At 40.3% G+C, this 21,735-nt stretch overlaps 1 protein-coding gene across 1 annotated transcript in view; it reads left to right on the top strand.

Moving 5' to 3' along the window:
* Window positions 1–19,562, top strand: part of LOC104165593 (estrogen receptor-like) — a 22,345-nt gene extending 2,783 nt beyond the window's left edge. Inside the window, 3 exon segments of the mRNA XM_009705259.1 lie at window positions 11,094–11,224; window positions 18,054–18,237; window positions 19,328–19,562. Coding sequence (XP_009703561.1) covers window positions 11,094–11,224; window positions 18,054–18,237; window positions 19,328–19,562 — 550 coding nt within the window.
* The last annotated feature ends 2,173 nt before the right edge of the window (window positions 19,563–21,735 follow it).

Below are 21,735 nucleotides of genomic sequence, written 5' to 3'. Positions count from 1 at the left end.
GAGTGTTAAAGAGAATAACCAGTGAGCAGGAGGTTTGGCAGATGACTGTGGCAAACCTAGAAAAAGCTGGTCAGGACAGAGTCATCCCAGCTGTTGGTAGTCCTGTTCAGTTGAAGACTACCGCCCACAGAGCAGAGTGGGCAGGAGAGAGATGATGTGTGCACCCTGGTCGCTTCAGGGCCGCGCTGGCATCTTGGTTAAATGGAAGGTGGAGGAAGAGCTGGGCAGAGGAGACGGGGGACCCGGTGAGGCAGCGAAGCATCTGAGCTCGTCACACAGCTCCGGGACGGCGCCAGAAAGTCAAGGGCGGTGCCGTCAGCTGCTGCAACCCTTCGCTGGGTGAATGAATCAAAACTCTTATTAGCTGAAAAACATCTTTTAAGCAGCTTGCTCTGTTAACTGCAGGGTACTGAGTTTTCATGTTTGCATTTGTGCAGTGTTAATCCTTTGATTGCCCTGCCCTCTGTTTGCAAAAAAAAATAAGGTTTACTGTTTGTATTTTAGTAAAATACAAACAATAATGCCTAACAGTATAAAATAGAATATTTCATAGGAATAGAGAAGTATTTATTGCCTTCGGTAAAACCCCATTCCACTTGTGTAAGCACATGATCTGTGAGCTGTGGAACTAGATATATATAAAGCATATTCTCATTTTATGTGCAGAAAATACCTGCTTGCCTAAACGTAAGTATAGTCTTCTCAAGAAAACACAACAGTTTTAAAATAACTTCTTAGTGCACATAATAAGTAAAATTTACTACTGTAGGAAAGTAAGTATAGCATATCATTGAAAACTACTATAAGGTGCAATATAGCTTCCAAAGACCAACCCATCTGTTCCACATTCCATAATACAGGTGGTGAGGAAAAAATTGAAAACTGAAGAGCAGAGCCAGAGTACCATCTTTCCTCCTCTTAGCTAAGAGCAACAGCTGGGGAAATATTTGTAACTGTGGTCTTCCTCAACTGAAAATGCCCATGCTCTGAATAAAATGGAACCTGAGCAGTTGATTTACACAGTTTAAGCCAACACTGCTGGATTAAAGAAAACAATTGCATGCAACTGGAACCACATGTTACTTTAGGGCTAAAAATCAATTAACAACATAATCAAAACTGGCTTTTTGTTTCTGACTTTCAAACAAGACTGTTTCTAAAAATGTAGATCTATTGCATCTTCTCATTTTCAAATAAGAAGAGACATGTTTCTAAGGCATCACATACTTGCCTCACCCTACTTGGTAGGGATATTTGCTGAAACTAAAATAATAAATTACTTGACTCTGGGGAGCACTGATGTGTTAATTAGTTAACTACCTGTTGATTTACTAGTTAATTAGTGCTAACAATAGTTTGATGTGCTAATTTGATTTAGGCAAGTTGCCTTTTGGGAATGTTATAGGGCAAAAGTATATTTGTCAGACTTGAGAGGGCAGGACAGAACAGAGACTGATTCAAAGCCTGGTTAGTTCAATGGAGCCCTCCCACTGCATCAGGTATTTCAGCAAATACCACAAGAGTGCAAAAATTGTTTGATGCATTATTGTTGTTGATCTAAATAATGGAATTACCTGATTGAATGGCTAAAGTAATGGAAAAGATGGATGCTGTAGTACAATTTCCTGTCGTCTGTTCTTTTCTCCTTGCCCTTTAGCATGTTCTTTACAGGATACACCTTTTTGATGTTTTTGTCCACAGCATTCTGTCCTGAATCCCCATCACGCTTTCCCTGTTACCTGATCTATGGGGTTAGCAGCATTTGCAAATTTAATTTAGCTACTGTCTGTAATCCAGAGTCACCAACTGCAGATGGTGAAACCTAGATCTCTCTCTAGCCTGAGTTTTTCTGGACTTAGTGCAAATTCAGTATTGTTCATATGGAGCTTTACCGCATTTTGGATATGCCTCAGCTCGCTCTGATCAATCTGTGGCAGACATCCTCTCCGAGTTGCACATCCCTTTCATTTTTCACATTCAGGCTTCTCCTATCTCTAACAGATTCTTTCTGTCTAGAATCTTGGAGATAAATAGTAGCTTATATACATCTGTACATAAAGCTCAGGTCACTTCAAGTTTTATTATGCAACTTTTTAACCTTTTGGCTAGATAAATACAGTCTTGTCTTGTTCATATCTGTCTGAAATGCTGTAAAAATAACATTCCAATTTTGCTCTTTTTTTGAACAAATCTGATTTTTCTTCTTTGCTTCTCCCAGCTCACTCCTCCTACTTGGGTCATACTAAACATGAGCTTGTCTTGTCTCTGAAGATCTTTCAGAGACTGTCTTTTCTCATTCTGTGAGAGTCTGTTACATCTTCAAATAAATACCCCTATAATTTTCCTATGTAACAATTCGCACTTGGAAGACTCCTTGAAAATATCTGTCAAGCAGCCCTTTGTTATGCATTTTAAGTTCCTTCTTAAAATTTTGCTTTGCCTATAAAAAAATTATGCAACAGTTAAGCTGTCAGTATGTGTAGGCTACAGCCTTCTGTATGGGTGAATATCATCACATTATCCCTTTCTATTCCCACTCTGCCTTGTAATGAGATAGGGTATTGTGTGGGGTAATGCAGCCTTTCTTGTTCTGTTAACAGACTATCTAAACACTCGAGTCTCGGTTCTAAATCAGGACTTTTAGCAGTCTGCCAGTTACATATCACTGGTACATTTTTACAGTGTACAAACGATGCTATTAAAAAAGCTCAAATGACAATAATTATAGATTAGAGAAATAGGCCCAATCAGGAAATACAATGGCACACTCACAGTGCTTGCAATTAATGTACAGTACCTGATACAATCAAAGCAAGCCCAGGATAAATGCAAATCTTTTATATTCTGTTTTTGAAAATAAGTGCCTTGTGTAAGGCAAATCTAGAAGAAAAGACTTAGGTTTCTAATGGGACAAACCAGATGTTTCCTGTCTGGAGGGTTCCCAAGAAACTAGACCTTAAAAATGTCACTAGACCAGGGCTGAAATTTGTCAGGCCTGACAATAGGCTGTTTATAATTTTGAAGAAAATGTAATATTTCTTCAGGAATAAGGAAGTAATAATTTATTATATTTTTAAAGGATTTGTTGTATTCAAATATCATGCTGAGCAGAGGTTGCTCCAAGGTGTGAAACAGAATTGTAAAGAAACTCATGGTAGAAATAGCTGAATTGCTAACTGAGGTGGATGACTTCTCACCTGAAACATCCTCAGTATCAGCAAAATAGGAAATGCAGTGCTGCGTTTTAAACAGGTGGGTGGAACTTCTGCCCAGTAAGCCTGGTGACCTTGAAAGGAAACTGATGGCCTATTGCCTAAAGAAGAGAACTGGCTGAGGTGTGGATAAAGATGACCTAGTGGTAAAGAGTCACCATGCATTTTGTAAGGGGAAGCCATGCATCACGAATACGTTGGAGTTCTTTGAAGAAATTAACAAGCAAGTGGATGAGGGAGATCTTGTTTGATTTCCAAAAAGTATGAAGCAAGATCCAAATGTTATATAGATAAATGTAAACTGATGTATATAGGAGAAGAATAATCCTAATCTCCAAGAACTGTGTTCTGTGTTGATCTTTCCATCTGGCTGTTAACAGTAGTCAGTTCTATGGAACCAAGAGTTCATTACTCGACAGTAGTAGTAGTCGAAAAGTAAGTAGACTGCAGCTTTCACCCCAAGAATTGTTATAACAGGAAAAAGAAATAGAACAGATCAATATTATTCCACTGTTTAAATCTGTGCTGCATCTGTGCTTGGAAAATCGTGCCTTTCTGATTTTCCTTTTCTTAACAAGAATATTGAAAAAAACAGGAGAGGTACCCAAAAGGGTTGCATAGGCAGAGTGATGAGTTTTGGGACAAAGAATAACTAAATAGATTCACTTCTCTGCCTGTGATACTCAACAGAAGAAGGGAAACAAAACAGAGGTGATAGGACTTGCATAAAGCCATGAGCATGTTGAGAAGATGTATGGTAATCCACAAGTTATTGTCTCTTCTAGTCTAGCACTAGAGGTAATCGCTTGAAATCAGCAGATCCAAATGCCTACACGCTTAGCCCAGGGCTAAATATACCTTTGATATAAGCCAGTACAGCTGTTCTCATGTTATGTACTAATGTTATTTTCTCATCATGATCACAAAAAATGTCTAGCGGCGAAAAATCAGTCTAGGGACTTACAAAATTTCAGTTAAATGTAGTCAGTATTTCCATGTTTCTACCAGGTTATTTCCTTCTTTCTATGGAAAAATCTAGTCTGCTGTTCAGTTTTTTTTTAATTTGGAAACTCTTGTTCACTTCCTCTTCTGGTGCTTGATGGTACTTTTCCATTCTTTTGGAAGAAATTGAAGAATTTTCCCTTTAGTGACTTTCATATTGAGTAACGGCAGGAGGCTGTGGATCTCTTTAATCTGCAGCTAGCACGAAGAGCATAGAGACTTACAGTATTCACTGGATGACTAGGCAGCTGAATAATCTACTGCTTTCATGGCTTTGGTCTGAAAGTTTGTCAACACATCTGAGAAGAATCTTTTAAGTTTTCTGTGCAGATAGCGCTTTCCAGTGTTTTGGTAGACAGAAGATTAGGTGCAGGAGAAGAGCATCAGGATGAAATCTGAGTATGTTTTTCAGGTCCCTCAGCTTGTAAAATGTTCCAAATGCCCAAGGACATCACACTTGTCTGTGACTTGAGTAAATGCACAACACTTTTTGGCATTGTGTAATTGTGGATGCATTAATTACCATTGACTCGTTAGAAAAATGGAAGCAGAGTGGTCACAGATTCTTGATTCAGAATGCTTCATTAGTGACCTGCTGCCTTTATTTATTTCAAAGGGAAAAAGCCCATAGGCAACAAGTATATCAAAATTTGCACTTCAAAATAAATTTGAAAAACAATTGTACATTTCATGTTCATCCTGTCTTTAATAGCAATAGATTTGGTGCTGGAAATGCAATTCAATCATCCTGTCATCAGGCTATTTAGCTGATAGAGTTGAATGGATGGACTGGTAGACAGTTAAGGAATCTCTTGAAATAATTAAATTTCTTTTTCATCTTTCACTTTATTGTTGTATTTTGAGATGTATTATCATATTGTAGACCCCAGGGAATGAAAAAAATATTACAAGAGACAGAATTATACACCTTAAAACAATGCAAAAGGAATAATTTCTATTTATTGTAGATCAGTGTTTACTATGCCTTGGAGGAAGATTCAAAAACTACCGAATTTTGTAATTCAAACAACCTAAATGTAAATCAGGAGGACCCTTCCAGAGTTTGGGGAGGTATTGGGTAATGCTCAAAGTGATGAACTCTTCTAAACAAACAAGCAAACAAACAAAACCCACAACAAACAAACAAATCTTCTTATTATGGTCTTCCCAGTTTTCATCTGTTAGAAAAAGAGGTTCCCTGGGTGGGTTTGTAGGAGGCACAGAACAGAAGTTTTCAGAGAGAATGAAATCATGTCTGGATTCAAGATAGCCCCTACACAAATTCTAAAATTGCTTGTTCATCTAGTCACTCTGACCTTGGAAGCTCAGGCCCCAGTTCTAGGTCATGTTGAATTGTGAGGCTGATCTTTCCAAAATTAAACTTTCTTTGCATTTCTGATATGAAGAGAATTTTGAAATATTTTTGGCTTTAAGGTGATTCAGAATGAATATAAATTAAATGGAAAAAGGCCTTCCTGTCAACGAGAATAACATTTTTTTCAGCCAATTATTGTAACTTTATTAATCCCAAATGGAGAGCCTTCATAATAATTTTCTGATCTAAATGTCTCAAAAGCAACAACAAAAAAATCAGTTTTCTTAGAATTATTATAGCAGCATTTTAGAGATTTTTCCTATATCTGACAGATTTGTGGATCCATGTCACATCATATTTTTCCAAGAAAAAAACAACAACAAAAAGGTACTTAGTAGTTGTCTATATGTTTCAGACCTGATTCGCCACTGCTGAAATGTATAGTGTACTCTTACTTTATCTGCCTAGGTAGATGATCCTCTGTTGATCTAATCAGGAAAGACACTTAGTCGTGACTACATGGCTCTGAAGTCAAGGGTCTAGGGCATGGAAGCCCAGGAGGTCAATCCACTGAGGCAGCAGAGGAGAAAGGGCTTGAGCGGACAAATCCTGCAGGTCAGCAACTGATTGCATAGCTGGTGTCAACAACAGGGGCTCAACTTTTATGATCATGGAGCCTGCTCTGAGGATTGAGGATGGTTAGGAAATGATGGGATTAACCTAATCAAGTGGGGCAAAAGAAAAATAGAAATTTCCACAGACTGGCCAACCTGGTGAGGGAGTTTTAAACCAGGAACAACAAGGGAGGGAGATGATGACCCAGAATCAAGTGAGGAAGGTGGTAGACTGGGCTGGCAAGAAAAGAGTTCAGGGTGATGTGGACAGGAGAGATGTTCTAATCAACAAAACCTAGTAGTAGGAGACCCCCCTAAGTGTATGTATGTACATAAATACGGAAGCGCCTACAGGACAGCATGGGGGAAGCACCATACATTTTCTGGGAAATCAGCACAACTGGGCACTCTCTGTAACCAGCAACGCTCCCTTGCTGTCAAAGACGGCCAAGAGCCTCCTGGGCTGCATTAGGAAAAGCATCACCAGCAGCCAGAGGTAGGTGATCCTTCCTCACTGCTCAGCCATGCTGAGGCAAATCTGGAATGCTGCATCCAGTTCTGAGCTCCCCAGCACAAGATAGGTATGTACATACTGGAGTGAGTCCAGTGAAGGGCCACAAAGAGGATTAATGGGCTGGAGCATCTCCCATACAAGGAGACGTCGAGAAGACTTGGATCTGATCAATGTATATAAATACCTGATGGTGGGGGCAAGTAAAGAACACAGAGATTCTTCTCAATCACAGGACAAGAAGTTGTCAAGTCTCAATCCTTAGAGATACGGAAAACCCAACAAGATATGGTCCTGAGCAACCTGCTATAGGTGGCCCTGCTCTGAGCAGGAGCATTGAACTAGATGATCTCCAGATGGCCCACCCAACTGCAGCCATTCTGTTGTTCTGTGACCAACTGTAGATGAAAACCACTTTAAACTAGATTTTTGGTTATGATTTTTTTTTTAATTTATAAATGTGCTACACTGTATTTATCGCAAATATTTGTCAATGATGACTTTTAAATCTTGGATTTACCTTAAACCTTTTGAATACATTTGAGCCAGCTGTCGATCCAAACCTCTGTTCTAATAAGCTTATATCAAAAAAGAAACAAAGGGCACTTAATATTACACTCCAGGAACAGCAGCATGTAATACCACCCATCGACCATAGTCTATAAAGTTCTTCAGGGTATGTCATTTGAAAGCCAGTGTTCAGGGAGAAATGGGATGAGTAAAAGCTGTTGCTGCCTCTGAGTTACTTTGCTACCACCATTAGTAATAAAGGCTCATGAACAAGTCGATTTAATAAAAAACCGCACACAGAAAACAACAGCACAAGCCTTGTATCTTTAGTTTCTCTCTTTCTGAAGCTCTCACCTTCATGCCCACCCACCACTCGATTTGTGTGATGGTACAAGCCTAATTGTTGTGATCAAAACAGCCATTTTTTAAAGCAAAATGCTATTTAACATCATGAGTACTGACAAAGAACAACAAATAACCTAGGCATTTCTCTTCATCTGCAGGCCTTGCATTTGATACTGTGTTTTAGTTTACTTGTGGTAGTCTCTGCTTTTCTCTTTGCCCCCTGTTCTTTAGAGATTGCTGCTTTGTTCTAGAGCTATGGAGACTAATTTTTTTCAGATTTTCTTTTTTTCCCTGCTTACTTTTCCCCTAACCTTTTCCACAATCTCCAGAGTTACAGGTTAAATGCAGGATGGTCTGAAGTAAAATTTCACTGCTGATAACAATTTCCTCATCTTTTAATTATTGGTAAAGCACAGCATTGTAGAAAAGAGGAAATCCTCAGTTAGTTAAGTAGCCCTCCAACATCTGTCTGGCAGTATTTAAAGCATCCCAATGGATACTCTCGGTTTGGTCTTAGAACCTTGGAGATGGAGCTTTCCTGACACCCCGCTTCCTTATAGCTGTTTTAGTGCATCACTTTACATAGGAGTAGAAAGTGTTTATCAGTGTCTATTAGTAGAACTAATGTATATAGAACACATTAATGTATATAAACATCATCTCTTGTCTTGAAGACAGGCACCACCTATGCATAAAGCCTGCAATAATATTCTAATGGATAGAATATTAAAAAAATGTTAAAATATTTTGACAATTCTTCAGTGCTTCAGAAATAGCACAGGATATAATGGTTCTGGTCTGTCTTTTATCTGTTCCCAGTCTTCCTGAATTTCCTCTCTGGTTTGGCTTTATTTTAACATCTCTCATTCGGTGTGTGAATTAGCCACCACTTTTGTTTCAGAGCTAGCTCAAGGAGCAACCAAAGGAGACATCAGAAAAGATTAGTAAACCTCAGAGGATGGTGTGCTGGTAACGTTGTCAGCACTGGAAGAGGTTGGAATTGCCTGTTTGAGCCTCAGGCTCAGTCGTAGTTGTTGTTTTGTTGCTCTAGAGGAGAGAGGTGTGCTGGATGAAAACTGCTGCTGTCTGTGGGCAACCACTTTTTTCAGGCTGTTTTTGGCAAGTGATGATGCCCACTGGAGTAACTCAACGGGTGGATTCTGTGACCAGGTATAAATATAACCCCGCAGCTCAGGGGAGGAAAAGGGAGCCTTGCTCTTAGGGGTCCCTTCTGCTCCTGCTCCTTTTCCTCCCTCAAAATTACATTTGGAACTGATATTTCAGTTTTATTTCTTATTTGGCAAATGTCTGTTTCAAGAAACTCTTGAAAGGAAAAAAAACTTGATTCCATGTTGCCTTATGCTAATTCCAGTCCAGTACTTCTCCAATGGCCCAGCTGTGAGTGATTCTCAGGCTGTGATTCATGCATTGACACTAATGGCACATATTTTAAAGTAGCCAAAAATACTGTATTTGTTTAAACAACAAGAAATAATTGCTAGAACAGTGTTGTAAATCAACTGAAAAAGATTTTAGTGAACTACCCCTCAGCCCCAAAAAAGAAGGAAAAAAAAAAGAAAGCAAGCAAAATTAATACTTGAAGGTAACTTTCTGAAAAATATACATGCTCTCATTTTAGGTTTCCTCCCTCTGAATTTGTGTCCTTGCCTCTGGACAGATAGAGATTCTTCCTTGTCTATGCCATGACTGAATAAGTTAACGAATCAGAAATAAATCCTAACCAAATGCAATAGAAGTATGAGGATGAGATGTAAGGAGGACAAAATGCCGAGAAGATACGCATTGATAATGAATAGACTATAATGAATAGAAAGGATTGTACTCCTTCCAAACCTTTCTCCAAAATACAATCAACTGATGAAGAGATTTTGAAGTATGAGAGAGTTGGGTTAACATTTAATTTTTTTTTTCTTCTCTATTTTATATTCTGTGCCAGATTTATGCATAAACTGAAGCCAAAGGGCTGTAATAAGGTGATGGGATTTTTTTACCACTGCATTCGTACATCAAACCTTATTTGTATGATTTAAGGACTGTTTTTAGTCTTTACTCAGGTGCTGACTGCACATTTGGATTCTTGTTTAAAAAGCTCCACACCAGTAATAAATCCTTGCTTCTAATGGTACCCTCTGTAACTGAACTCTCTCAGGAACTTCTCTAAAAATTTACTTTAGAAACAAAAATTTTGGTTGCAGATCATTTTGTCCAACCTGCTTCTTGAAGCAAGACCATTGCCTGCACCAGCTTAGGCCAGCTGTGACTTTGCCTAGCTTTCCTGAAAGTCTCTCAGGATGGAGAACACACGGCCGCTCTGGGTACCTGTTTCCTGGGTACCTCCTACAATCCAGCCCAAACCTTCCAAGCTGTAGCTTGCAGCAGTTAGTTGCCTTTTGATTTAACATTCACTGCTCCTGAGAAGACCTTGGTTATACCCTGCTTGTAATGCTCCTTCACAATGAGATTAGGAGATGCTCAGCCTTTGTTCGTGTTATAAATTATAGTGGAATAGCCATTTCCCTATAGCAATGGTCTTCAAAATTTTGCTTGTAAAAGCTGGATCTAAAAAATAGTATTTTTTTAAACAGCATATCTGATCACTCATTAAGTCTTACATGTTAAAATTTCACTCGGGAAGTCCTAATAGAAGTAAAAGTAGGTAGTTTTTTGTAAAAGGTAGCAATGAAAATGACCTAAAATTCCATGACCAGAAAATCTGCAGAATAAATTGTCATAAAAAATAATTATGATCTACATTAATTCTTGAACTGCAGTTTGGGTGTGCAAGATGAAAATTAGTGAGTGAGAATACCTAGTATCGTGAGTGGAGGGAGGTGGTTAATTGCCGTTACTAATGAACACTTATGAGATTTCCCAAACTTTAGCTTTGTTTAATGCTGTAATGTAAAAAGTTATCTGATTTGTGGAGCGAAGTGGTACTTTTAATCAGACTCAGTCATATGGACAGGATTTTGGCCTCGTAAGTTCTTCCTGAGCTCATGAATAAACTTACTCTTTAAGGAGACATTATGCCGATATAAGAAAAATGGGAGAAGCATGTTGGAACATTGCTGATTGCAAGACCAGGTAGAAAAAGGTACAAAATGTTAGGATGGGAGAAATGCAAAGAATTGGGACTATTTCAGTTAAAGGAACAACAACAAAACAAAACAAAAAAAATGAAGAAACAAAGTAACACAAACAGAACACACGCACACACACACAAAGAAATCAAAATGTAGTTTTAAACAAATCTTTTCCTCAAGTTAAAAGTTTGGTTGGGTCAATCTCGTATGTTCCACCACACTAATGCCTTGATGATGAGTTTAATAAATTGGTGTTTTGGGGGGAATATAGTATTTAATTATTTATCCATTTTATGTGGGACACTGAGAACTACGCTTTTGTGAACACACATACAGTACACGAGCACAGAGTAGGAAGTCATATGCTAGTTAGTGAACTGATGAAATTAAATTGGTGGGGAATGATCCAGGGGAAAGAAAAGCTGATGCTGGCACCAGATTAAAGCTGTGAATATCTCCCCCTTGGTGGTGTTCACACAGGAATCAAGGGAAGTGTGTAGAGGGCATGGTGGAAATCTTTGACATGCTGCTGGCTACTGCTGCTCGCTTTCGCATGATGAACCTTCAAGGGGAGGAATTTGTGTGCCTTATCTGCTGAATTCTGGTAAGTGGTGTGCTCTGCTGTCACTCAGGTAATTGCGGTTGTTTCTGCGTGTGGCTGAAAGCTGCTTGTTATCGCTAATGATGTTTTCATTTTGGGACAGCAGCGATGGAAAGGGGGCTGTCAACACAGATGCAGACAGAACCAGCAGGCAGGGATGGAAGGGGGCAAACCTGTTTGGAGGCGTAGGTGGGACCCAGCGGATACATGCACTAAGTCGTTGATAGACTGCGTACGGCTGATGTGAAGGGTGGTCAGAGCAGTGTTTTGAACCAGGTGCTGGCAGGTCTTAGAGATCGGATTAAAACACACTCAAGTAGCTGGAACCACACTTAGGGCATCCAAAGGCAATGCTTAGTTGTAAGTCTACACCTTCCTTTTTTGGCAATGGCAAAATAAAGGGAAATAATGGCAAAAATATGGCCAAGTTTATCATGGTTTAGTTTATATTAAAATACAGGCATCTAAAACTAATGTCATCACCTTCCACTTCCTTTATAGTTGATAAGTATTTGGGGACTGTAAATCTCATTCTGAAGTACACTTCAAAAATAGGTGTCTAGATGACATGTGTATGTAGAGGTATAAATGTGGAAGGTTAGCTGACTTGAATTCTGCATGAGACGATTGAAATAAGCAAATTCAAGTTGAAGCATGTGACAGAAAATTTCTGTTGCACATCAGAGGATCCTTTTCTGTTTGAAATGAGTAAAGACTCCAAACAATTTATATTTAAATGCAGAAATGAGGCCCACGGTGTTCTCATGGAAATGACAGAGACCCAAAATAATAATAATAATGTAGGTACCAAAGTCAAAATTTTAGACTCAATTCTCTGCTAAGTTGTTACCTAATGACTAAAAATGCCAGTTTCCCAGCCGTGAAGATTTACCCACTTGTTCTCCCTTCTTCCTGTTGGGTTTGAACTCGTAGATGGTATCAACCTCTAGACAAAGCGCATGTGAAGGGCTATACGTCCTTTTTATCCAGTGCTCTTACACACAACTTGCCGAACTTTCATGAAATACAAATTCAGGTAATTCCCACCAAAGGCTGACTCTAAACACAGCAGACTTTGCTTCATTGATCAGACACTTCTTCCTTTATGGAAACTTGGACCTGGTCTACTCAAAAAAAAAAAAAAAAAAAAGTTCAAGCAAAATTATGTATCTGTACAATCAAATATAAAATATTTCATTTATGTTCTATGAGATATTAATGTGGTTGAGGTTTTGTTGTGATTGTCATCAATTACCAAAAAATGACATTTGAGGCAAGCACCTGTCATATTAGGAATGAAGGGCTATTGGTTTTATCTTGGAGGGCAGGTTGTGACAGTTGTAATTAGTTTGAGATTTTATTTTCCTTTTATTGTCCTGATAATTATAACCTAGAGTTAAATGTTCTTCCTGAAAAGTGATGCTCCTCCAGATTTTTAGCTAACTTGTTCAAATGTAATTATCCTCTTCAATAAATCTAGAATATGTAATTAATTGATTTATAGAAATATTAAATTAGAATTAGAAAAAAAAATAGAATCGGAAGTTTGAATAAAACGTTAGATGTTCAGGTCTTGAACGTGAAGACTTCAAGCCATGCTCTTGAGAGACTTTGTGCCACTGCTGTATTTAATATTGATCCAGAAAACTAAATTTGGGGTTTAGGCAAAGTTCTACCAAACGTCACTTCATAAGCACATCTCACTTTGTTAGTGGTTTTTTTGTTTGTTTCGCGATTCCCCTAAGGAAAAATTGTAATTAAAAGGCAAGTCAGTGATAATCAGAGGCAAATTTCCTTCTACACGTAAGAGAGATGGGACCAGTGAGTGAGGTGAGGAGATGTTACGTCTTCATTCCTGCAAGGTTCGTGCTCAGCAGGTTCGAAGCGGTGGTGCTCTGTGTGGTAGAAGGTCGGAGTTGACCTGAGGAGTGATCTGGTTTTGGGTGTGGGTGTTTTTTTACATTAAATGAAAGTTTATAGCTGCTCAGAAGTCTGGCATTTCTACAAGAGTCTTGATGGTGACAGATCAGAGGGCATGGTTTGGGTTGAGCTGTTACAGGTTCACAGGTTCACGACGAAAGCAATTAATAGCGTTGTTACACAGAGAGCCATGTATCACTCTGGCTTGCACACTGCCCTTATTGCAGTGTATCTGGTTGTTACACAGAGAGCCATGTATCACTCTGCCCACTTGCACACTGCCCTTATTGCAGCGTATCTGAGTACACTGTAAACTGAATGTGTGTCTGTATTGCTTGTAATTGCCTTTACGCATAAAGGTAATTAATTTTACATTTTGGTGTTTGCATTCCTATAACCAACTAATTTTGTAACTGTCTGAGGAGTTAACTGCTTAGGTGGTGGGAACGTGGACACAAGTTTCTGACTGTCAGACCCTTTAGATGCCCAAATTAGGATGCTAGACTGCATTACAGAGATAAGTAGCATAATTTGGGGGATGTGTAATAGTTGTCTAAGTGTTGTTTGGCACAGACACTCTAAAATGTCTTCTGGAGATGCTTTTCTTCAGAGAATATAGCCAGCCTCCTTAGGTAAAGTGTTGGACACACATGAAATATTATTTGCTCTGAAGGACGCGGCGTACTGATGTGTGAGGAGAGGTGGAGAGCTGGGTTTGTTCACCCTGGGAAAGGGAAGGCTGAGGGAGGGTCTGGCTGCAGCCCTCAGACAGCTGATGAACAGGTCACGGAGAAGCCAGGGCTGGACTCTCCTCGGAGGTGCGAGAGGAAAGGACAAGCTGCAGCGGAGACAAACCACAGCAAGGGAGATCCTGACTAGATGACGAGAACACAAAAATCTTCCCAGGGGGAGGTTAAGCGCTGGAACAGCTTGTGGAGAAAGACAGTAGGATCTGCATCCTCCGAGATACTGGGAACCCAGATGGACAAAGCTCTGGGCAGCTTGACCTAACCCTGAAGTTACTGCTCTTTGAGCAGGAGGTTGAACTAGATGGGCTCCAAGCCTCCCTTAACCTGATTTTTTTTTTTTTTTTTCTATGATTGCACATGTAAATGTGCACAAATCTTCTACTAAAGAAACAGCAGATAAACACACAATGAATTTCTGGCCCTTATGCTATCTGTATTATATATGCATACAATTCAACCAGCTGATCTCAAAATGATTTTAACAGGTGGACTAATCAAAAAATTGGACCAATTATGCTACATTTCATATTTAAAAGCAGTCTGCATTTACATTCTAAAGCTTTGTGTGGGTTTAATTCACTGAGTGTACACAAACATTTCTTCATTAAATCCTTGGACATCTGTTAGTCTCTTCACATGAGACAGTGCTGTTTATTGCTTTCGTTGGACATTTATTTTCTCTTTTTTTTTGCAACATCTTTCAAAGCTGTTTAATATCTTTACACTCCCTTTGCATGTGGTCTTGGGCAAAATGCAAGCGAATCGTTTTAGTTTCACTCAATGTGCGTGGAAAAGATGGAAGGTCTTGTTTATAAAGTAAAATATACGTTTATGCGACTTCCAAATTTCTCCTGAGATATCAAGGCAACCACATGTCTGTAACAACGACAGCATTGTCTCTAGCTAAATGTCAAACCAGAAGGTGCCCCTCTAAAGCTGCAGCAATAAATCTTTCAACTAAAAAGCAAAAACTGTATTTTCGAAAAACACATTCGGCTCAATAATAAGGGTTTGTTCTTTAACACTGGAAAATAAGTATTAGAAACATGAAAGGGCAACATGATGCCAGATGTTTTACTTTTGAGTGTATCTGAAAAGAGGAGTGATGCTAAGTGGCAAAGCAACAGGTTTTCATTTTGGAGACGAAGATGTAGGTCATGTCTGCCTTAGCAGCTGATTTACCTAATTAGTTAGCTGGTTAGCCCATAAAGATGGAAAGATTTAGCTGATTTTATGCATCCTGTAGACCTCCTGGTACATCATTCCATGGGACTGTTTGTTATTCTTTTCTCTCGATTTTTCCAGGTCCTATTAAATTGTGCTTTTTATTTATTTCTTTGTGTTGGGGGGGCTGGATGATTACACGAGCACATGGTCCAGAGCTCAGTTTGCTCACAGCTTACCCTGGCTTGCTACAGACCCGGAGCAGTGGGGCACGGCAGGAGAGGAAGAAGGACCTTGGGTATTGTTTTATGAGCCTGAACTCTAAATGCAAAGATATTTTAAACTGGGGTTTATTGTGACAGAAAAGATGCAGAGGGTGTTCTCCTCGACAGTAATATGCAAAAACGTATCAGCATATATAGCGACACATTTAAAATGGTATCGCTGTGTGCCAGCAGCTGGCACGGCAGCGCTGCAGTCCCCGCGGGACCCTGTTCGGTGCATGGCTTTGTGTGACGGGCACGGACCAACAGGCTTCACCTGTCTGCGGGGTGATGCCTTCCCTGTTCTCGCTCCTATTATGTTTTACAATACTGACCTACAGAAAGAGCTGGAAAACAACCTGGTAGCCAATTTAGGCTTGCTTTCATCTTCAGATCTTGGAAAGACCTTTGAGACTGTTAAATTTCCATTTGCTAAGACAATTTTCTTCACTCTTGTTCCAAAACTCTGCTTGTGTGTGTATGTGTGTGATGGATAGCTGGCATTTCTTTGGGGGAAATTTCTGGTCGTTGGCCTGGGGCAGGAGCAATCATCGGGGGAGCCGGAAAGGAAAACCAAATGTCATTTTTCTTGGCAGTTATTGACTGGCAATTGCCTGAAGTCTTTACCTTTTTGGAGGAGTGTTTTTTCTGATTTATACTTTTTAATAGCTTCTGGACTAGACCTAGGTGAGAAACAATTCCTCCTAACAGATTTTTTTCTTTTGCTGGTTTCAAAGTTATGAAATTAAGGGGTATTGCTACAAGGGCACAATAGCATCATCTGGCTGAAGTAAGCTGCTCCGGAGGCACTGTGGGTTTAGGAGACTAATGCTTCCTCCTAAGGGACTGTGTTTTGTCAGTAATGTTTAAGGATCTTGCCCCTACAGGTGCCTGCTAAGCTATAAAGCCTGGTATTGTCAGTAGGCATATGTGGGGGTGGTTAGGAGTCATTCAGCTGAGAAAAGCCCCAGGAGCTGTTTCTCTTTGCTGAATTCATTTCTGTAAAAATAATAATAATCATTAAAAAGCTTTGTGAGAAAAGAAGGCATTGTACTATCTATTTATATCAAATTCAAAACAATATTCATTACCAAAATTAAGAGCTCTGACTGACAGTTTTCAGAAGTTGTGCTGTGTTTGAGTTTTATCCTTTTGGTTTTTTAAAGCAATCTCTCTCTCTTGCCCTCTGAGACAATTGCACTGACATTCACAAACAGAAATTTATATTTCGTTTTAGTACAGAAGACCCAAAGTCGTAAAACCTACTTGCAGGTTACAGTAGTTCTTGGTGCCAGGTCCTTGAAGTACCAAGATGATGTGAGGAGGTGAGGTATACCAAGAATATGGTAAAAAAAAATAATCTCATTTTCCCTGACTGATCAGATGCATGGCAAAATATTCTGATCTTCAAATCTGATGGTATAGCTCTCAGGCTACAAGCAAGCTAGAGTATATATGACTCTGTATGTGTGCATGTTAGTGTGTGTTTGTTTGTCCTTAGTATCACTAACTGCACTGCATGTTGTGCTGTATATGATGCTTTAAAGAAAAGCAAAATGAAATGTAATATCAGAAACCAGTTTTTTCCAAGGACAAAATCCAAATTTCTCCTTGGCTCTGTGAGCTGATGCAGAAGGACTCAAGCACAGGATTTGTCAAGTACGTTATAGACACAGGGCAATGAGCACACCATGATCAAGCCAGTTTGATTGTATTACCGTACGTACATCTTAAGCTTTTGTTGCCTAAGGACTGGATTATAGAAACCCAGCTTGTTTAGAGTTACTGGCTCGATCCAGAAGATTAAAAAACTGGTGTCGAATGCAACGGCTGCCTTTTGGCATTTGTCAGTGCTGTTGTGACCTGAATCACCTTGGCTGCGTGTTGTCATCCGGAACAAATTCAAGATAAAAATGTGCAAAATAGTTCAGAATTTCCCATTTAGAAAGCTGATGTACTTCATGCACCCAAGAATTATTACTGGCAAAAGCTCTTATACCTGGGTTAGAGAGTTTCATAGGAGATGCAGAGGGGCTGTTGGAGGGGGAGCTGCAAGGTATTTTGATCTCTGGAAAAACTTCCTTCTGGTCCAAATCTTCAGGCTGCTCACTTTCAGCAGTAAGCAATGTAAGATGGTTAAATTTATGCAGGTTGCTTTCGATGTGGTTTTTAAAGGAGAGTCCGGTTTGCAGGTGAAGGATCACATCTTTCAAGGCTCTTGCTTAGCTGGGAGCAGTTTGTTGAGGCAAGTGTGCATAAACACACCCTGATTTTGTTTACGTGTTTTGTGGTAACATATTATTCATTTCTAGACTGACTAACAAATCACCAAAACCCAAACATTAAACAGAGGAGAAAATAACGAAGGCCTGGGGTGGTCAGTAAGTACTGCAGAGCTCTCAAGGGACAACGACATCTCCGCCAGGTTTTGGAGCTGAGTGCCTGAGAGACGAGGGCAGCTCGTTGGTGGGTCTGGCTGCAGGGGTTGCCCACCACTGGACCCAGATCTTGGGTGGACCTGGGCGGGGAAGCGGCATCATCTTCCTCCCTCTGCTTTGCCCACAGTGACCAGATCCAAGCTCCAGGGTCCTTCACACCGGTGACCTGGCTGGCAAGCAGGGGGGCTTGCACCCAGTCAGCTCCCGTGGTTTACAACAGCCGAGGTGTACCTTGGGCAAGTCTGACTCCATCAAAGTAATTTTTGTCTGTGGTTTGTTTGTTTTCTTTCTCCTTCCTACTCCAGGTGTGTACACTTTTCTTTCCAGCACCTTGAAATCTCTGGAAGAGAGAGACTATATTCACCGTGTTCTGGACAAAATCACAGACACTCTGATACACTTAATGGCTAAGTCGGGTCTTTCTCTGCAGCAGCAACACAGACGACTGGCTCAGCTCCTCCTCATCCTTTCTCACATCAGACACATGAGGTGAGAGCAAGCACGCAGCCCTCCTGCGTGGGTCCCGTGCAAGGAAGGCTTCACAAACACGCACAGCCCCCCGCCCCCCCTCCTTCACAGGTGGCAGCGCAAACTGTGTGCAGAGCTCTTACCAAAAAAAAAAAAAAAGACAGTCTACTTTCCATAAAGATGTATGGAACATGTGTGCAAAACAGTACTTTGGATTACTGTGTGAAAGGAGTAAACATTTTTTCCCATTTGTTTCTTCTAGTTTTCTTTTCTGTCGCTTCTTGTTTTGATAGCGCTGTAAGCAGCATCTGCTTTTACTATGTGCATCTTGTAGTCCCTTTGAAAAGTGCCAAGTAGAATACTAAAGTAGCAGTAACCTTGTTCTGCAAACTTTAGTCTCCCGTAGGATAAGATTTAACAAAACCGTCACTTTTATGTAGCCACTTTTCACAAGTGGCTTGATTGCAACTCACTTTAGAAAAGAGATTAGGATCATCGTGTATTTCATGGATGAGGATAAAGGCAGATCTACTGAATCCCAATCTAGAGGGCTGTGCCAGTTGCTTGCTTTTACTTATGTCTTTTTGTGGAGTTTCTTTGTCTTCATGTTAATCATCCTTTTTTTTTTTTTTCTTAAGAAAAATGTGTCCAATTAAGGAAGTTCCACATGCACAGTGAAGTTAATCACTGTTTCCATAGTTTTGTGAATGGATACTATTACAAGTGAGCATTTGTTAACAAATTGGCTGAGGTTATTTCCTAGGAAAAAATCTGGTATTTTAGGTTTTTTTATGGAAAAGCCAAGATTCATCCCATCCACTTAGTCACAGTGCCTAAATTAGGAGTCCATGTGCCCTAGGGTACCTTTTAGGCAAAGGAGAGCAAAAGAGCCACCTTTAGAAGGCAGCTTGCTCACGGGCAGTCTGAAATGTTCTCTGAAGGTGCCTTCATTTGCTAACTAACTATAGCAGAGGTGTACAGCAACAGCACTGTTAAGTCAGTAGTTTTGTACAAGGTGGAAGTTATATGAACTTAACAAGTAGTATTAGCTGATAGCTTCCCCCTCCCCAGCATATTTGGAAAGTAACTGTTGTTTTGTTACAACCCACAGCAACAAAGGAATGGAGCACCTGTACAATATGAAGTGTAAGAACGTAGTTCCACTCTATGATCTCTTGCTGGAGATGCTGGACGCTCACCGGCTGCACGCCCCGGCTGCCAGGAGTGCTGCACCCATGGAAGAGGAGAGCCGGAGCCAGCTGACAACTGCGTCAGCGTCATCTCATTCCTTGCAGTCTTTTTATATAAACAGCAAAGAAGAGGAGAATATGCAGAATACAATATAAACAAAAGTCAGCATTTATAATGGTATGAGAAACCCAGCAGCATACTACCTAGCTCATGCTTCATTTCATCTATAGTGCCGCCGATGTAAACACTCCGATGACAACAGTCACCTGCATTTTCCATTTGAGTGTTTGTCAAGCGCTTGCCTAAATCGATTGCTTATCCTAAATGGAAGACATTTCATTGCTATGGACAGCCAGCAAGGATTGTCAGGCTAACTTGATTTAAAATTTGCAGTGTTTCTATTTAATTTTGCACGTAGGTTGGGTAAATCCTAATCTAAACCAAACATTCATTTTACTATAAATTAATAGGCAATACTACTCATGCATGTTGGCATCTTCATGAGTGGTAGCCTTGGCTGATATCCACCTCAAATTCTGAGCTCGCTTAATACTTTACTTTCTTGAAACTTTGAAGCAGTTTGCTAGAGATTCTGGATTACTTGTTTGGGGGAGTGTAAATGGAAAGTTGATCGGCATCTTAGCATGCCATAGCGAAACTGCATTGCTAGTGGCTGCCTTGGTAGATTCCTGCCTCTCTTCTTCCTACAGTAGAAAGGAACCCCTGTCTGAGAATAATACTGTTTTACCTTGCAGGCTTACATCGGCAGACAACTCCCTCTCAAGATCATACTGACCAAACTTTTAGGCCCCCTTACCACATCCTCTAGCCAAATCGCATTGCGTGCACTCTATCTTATCTGATCCTACGAAGATAAATTGTTCTGTTGCTTGGCAGTGTGTAAATCAAAGGCAACATGGAAACAGTGATAACATAGATAATTACTCTTAAATCAGACCAGATGATTACAAAAATTATCAGGTCTTTAAAAAAAAAAAGTTTTCACAGACATATATGATGCAGCACTATTCTAAAAAAAACCCTCCCCCTGTCCTTTGCTCTGTTTTGTGGCAAACCAAGGGGTGAGGCTGGCGGTGCAAGGCTGGCACAGCAGGCTGGGGTGGCCCCATCCCACTCAGCAGAGCATGGCCCGGCCGTGTGCGGGGGCGCTGGCAGAGCGGCAGGCTTGGCAGAGCCTTGGCTTGCGTTGGCTCTCGTTGGGGCGTGCTCAGAAACCACTGTTGAGAGCCAGCTGTGACACCAGAACCGGGCAATGAGCCTCAGACCTGGAGAAGACTCTAGGACTGCGTGTCCAGGAAGATAAATCTGGCTTTCTCCATCTGTGTGTGTAACTAACTGTTTTTCATAAGGATTAGTCAGATTCTTCAGACCAACTGTAAATATATAAACAGTCCACTGGCATCAAGAGTTTCAGCAAGACACGAAGGAAAGAGACTGAAGAAATCCATACTACATGCTATTGAAAGTAGGAGTCGGTGCTGCTGTTTGACTGCCTCTATGCTAGAAAAATTAAATGTGTCTGTCAGGAAACGTTGCTGGGTACTGGAATGCAATTATTACATATGCCAGGGATATTTTATTAGTCTAATGATAAATTTTGCCTGTGCAATCTGCAGTTCTGGTTTACAGGTGCAGTTTGGGAGCTAGCACAGACCAGGGACTATTCCAATAGCTGGCTGGAAGCAACCACCCTGCCAGTAAGGACGTTTCCTAGCACATGCACGGGCTGCTGCATGGTAGCTGGACACAATGCTACAGAAGGGTTCAGGGATGCTTCTTCTACTGCTATAGTTGAAACCTGTATGTTAGATGATTGTATTGATTGGAATAGCCTCTAGTAACTGAATATAGGAAATAGTGCAACTAATGCCGTACAGGAGTGCCTATGTCTAACGACGCTCCCCATTCCACAAGCAGAGCCTGTGTGCAGTGAGATCGAGCTACACAGCAATTGTGAAGGCAGCAAGGCATAGGACGAGTTTGTGCTCCAAGTCAAGGATTCAGTTCTTTAGTGAATGTACATAATGATGTCTGTAACAGTTTCATGTACATATCCGAGGACATGCAGAGTTTAAAATTCTAAAGCTAGACGCTACTTACGTTTGAGAAGATTCCTCGAAAACTGTGCAAGCCTAAACATGTGAAGCAGACACTGTAATTAACAGGCCTTTTATTGATGCATATTAGTGTCATTTTTTTTTTCTGAATGTGCTGAAGGATTTGTCTTTTTTTGTATTCAGTAAGCGTGTGTGCGTGTGTGTGTGCGTAAATTTGGTACCTAAGGGCTTTTGGAGGGCTCCTAAATGC

This window comes from Cariama cristata, unplaced genomic scaffold (assembly GCF_000690535.1).
Source record: "Cariama cristata isolate BGI_N322 unplaced genomic scaffold, ASM69053v1 scaffold5540, whole genome shotgun sequence".
Lineage (NCBI taxonomy): Eukaryota > Metazoa > Chordata > Aves > Cariamiformes > Cariamidae > Cariama > Cariama cristata.
The sequence above is the reverse complement of the archived record's forward strand: the minus strand, read 5'-3'. Positions and strand labels throughout refer to the sequence as shown.